The sequence below is a fragment of the Sprattus sprattus genome (genome assembly GCF_963457725.1).
Source record: "Sprattus sprattus genome assembly, chromosome: 3".
NCBI classification, from domain to species: domain Eukaryota; kingdom Metazoa; phylum Chordata; class Actinopteri; order Clupeiformes; family Clupeidae; genus Sprattus; species Sprattus sprattus.
In genome coordinates this window covers 57,407,904-57,410,403 of record NC_137922.1, presented here as the reverse complement: position 1 = coordinate 57,410,403, position 2,500 = coordinate 57,407,904, and the positions used below count along the sequence as shown (strand labels likewise).

General features: G+C 52.8%; 1 protein-coding gene across 1 annotated transcript in view; it reads left to right on the top strand.

Moving 5' to 3' along the window:
• The window catches only part of gprc5ba (G protein-coupled receptor, class C, group 5, member Ba), a 21,042-nt gene that overhangs the window by 14,857 nt on the left and 3,685 nt on the right, over nucleotides 1-2,500 (top strand). The window contains exon 2 of the mRNA XM_080834514.1: nucleotides 447-1,473. Coding sequence (XP_080690640.1) covers nucleotides 447-1,473 — 1,027 coding nt within the window. The remainder of the gene's footprint in view (nucleotides 1-446; nucleotides 1,474-2,500) is intronic.

Below are 2,500 nucleotides of genomic sequence, written 5' to 3'. Positions count from 1 at the left end.
TGACAGACACCACCATAGGTGTGATGTACAGAGACAAATAGTGCTATAAAAAGTGGTTGGACGGCCTAATCCTGTAACTTTCGGAGAATTTAGAGATTTTCACGGGACCATGATTTGACGTACATGCAAATTCGATGGGCCGCTCATGGCTTTGACTCAACGGCTGCGAAGGCCGGCCTGCAGGCTGATTCTCGAGAGAAAATTGGCCGACAGGCCCACCGGGAAAAATCCCGGTGCTCCCGATGGCCACTCCACCCCTGACAACAATGATAACATATTTTCTCTCTCTGTGCTCTCCCTCTCCCTCTCACTCTTTTCTATTTCTCTCTCTCTCTCTCTCTCTCTCTCTCTTTCTTTCTCTCTCTCTCTTTCTCTCTTTCTCTCCCTCTCTATCTCCCTCTCCCTCTCTCTCTCTCTTTCTATCTCTCTTTCTTTCTCTCTCTCAGATGTCGTTCCTCCCTGTGTTCCCTATATTCCTCCTTTTCCTGTCGGCGGGCGTGTCCGCCCAGGAGGAGGAGTCTACCGAGCTGCCCTGGGGGTGTGGCTTCGGCCTGCCCCGCCCCTACACGTTGCTATGCGACCTGGACTCGGTGTGGGGCGTCGCCGTGGAGGCGGTGGCGGTGGGCGGGTCCCTGGCGGCCATCTTGCTGGGACTCGTCCTGCTGTGCCGCCTGCGCTCGGTGAGCGAGGCGGAGAAGCGCACGGGCGTGGGGCCCCTCCTCCTGGCGCTGCTCGGCATCCTGGGACTGTTCGGGCTGAGCTTCGCCTACCTGGTGGAACGCGAGGAGCGCGTGTGCCTCCTGCGGAGGGCGCTGTGGGGCGTCTGCTTCGCCCTGTGCTTCTCCTGCCTGCTGGTGCAGGGCGTCCGCGTGCGGCGCCTGGCCCGGGAGAGGCGGAGCCCCAGCGGCTGCGCCCTCAGCGGATTGGCCGTGGGCCTGACGGCCGTGCAGGGCATCATCGCGGCCGAGTGGATCGTGCTGACGGTGCTGCGCCAGGGGCAGGCGGCGTGCGCGTTCGAGCCGCTCGACTTCGCGCTGGCCTGCTGCTACGTGCTGGCGCTGCTGCTGGGCGCCACGGCGACGGCGGGTGCTGCCCTGTGCGGGCGCTCTCGGGTGTGGCGCTGCAGTGCCGTCTGGCTGCTGGCGTCCTGCCTGCTCTCCCTGCTGCTCTGGGTGGCCTGGGTGGGCTTCTATCTCTACGGCAACGAGGCGCTGGAGCGCTCGCCCGACTGGGACGAGCCGGTGCTGGCCGTGGCGCTGGTGACCCAGGGATGGCTGCTGCTGCTGTGCCACGCCGCGCCCGAGGCCCACGCCTGCCTGAGGCCCCCGCCGCAGCCCTCCGCGCCCGACTACTTCGACACGTCGCAGAACTCCACCCGCCTGCGTGAGACCAGCTTCGACGAGGACATCCCGCTCTCGCACCGCCAGTTCGTGGAGAGCCAGGGATACGGGTTCGACGACAGCAACGCAGCAGGTGACACGGCTGTGTGTGTGTGTGTGTGTGTGTGTGTGTGTGTGTGTGTGTGTGTGTGTGTGTGTGTGTGTGTGTGTGTGTGTGTGTGTTAACCGGCATGTTTAACACACCTCTGGCGTTGTGTGTGTGAGATTGTGTTTGTGTGTGTGTGTGTGTGTGTGTGTGTGTGTATGTGTGTATGTGTGTGTCTCTGTGTGTGTCACAGTTTTTCCATTCACTGTTTTTTTTTTCACTTTTTCAAAACAGCTCACACACAGCCCTTAACAGAAGATGACAAAACCAAAATACTATTTGATGTTTGCAGAATGACAACACCGTCTCAAAACTCAATCACACACCCATCAAAACCAAACATTTCCATCAACACATACAGTTTGTGCTCAATTGAAAATGTATGTTTTTTCATTTATTTAACAATGGATAACAAAATTCAAACTACAGCTATCAATATCGACCTCTGAAACCTCACTGTACTGACTACTTTATTTTATACAATTTGGGTTTGTACTGAGTGTTCTTGACAATATACTGTCAGAAAGTATTTGATATCTGAAAATTTGTATACGTAAAAATATTGTAGTTCTGTTTTTGTATTGCTAAATACTGTAAAAGATATTCGAAACAAAATGGCAAAGATTCTGACGCAAAAATATTTATTGCAGTCATTTTTACACATTACATTGGATACTGTAAGAAGTGAAAATGACAGGCTTCAATATACAGTAAAATGGTCAAATCTGTTCTGCAGTGAACAGTCTCCCCCTGCCACCAGTGTGAGCCAGTGTGTTGATTCTGTAAAAATAGTGCAATAGGCTGTAAATACTGTAAATACCCACTAATCAGAATTCTACCGTGTATGTTGTAAATTACTTTAGTGAAACTACAGTACTACATTGTATTGTGGCAACACACTCTATACAAAAGTATATAAATGATTGTTGCCAAGAGTGCAAATACAGTGAATCCCAGTACAGTAAATTGACTGTAAAGGTTAGCAAAGTGTCATTGTCATTGCCAAACGTCCCAA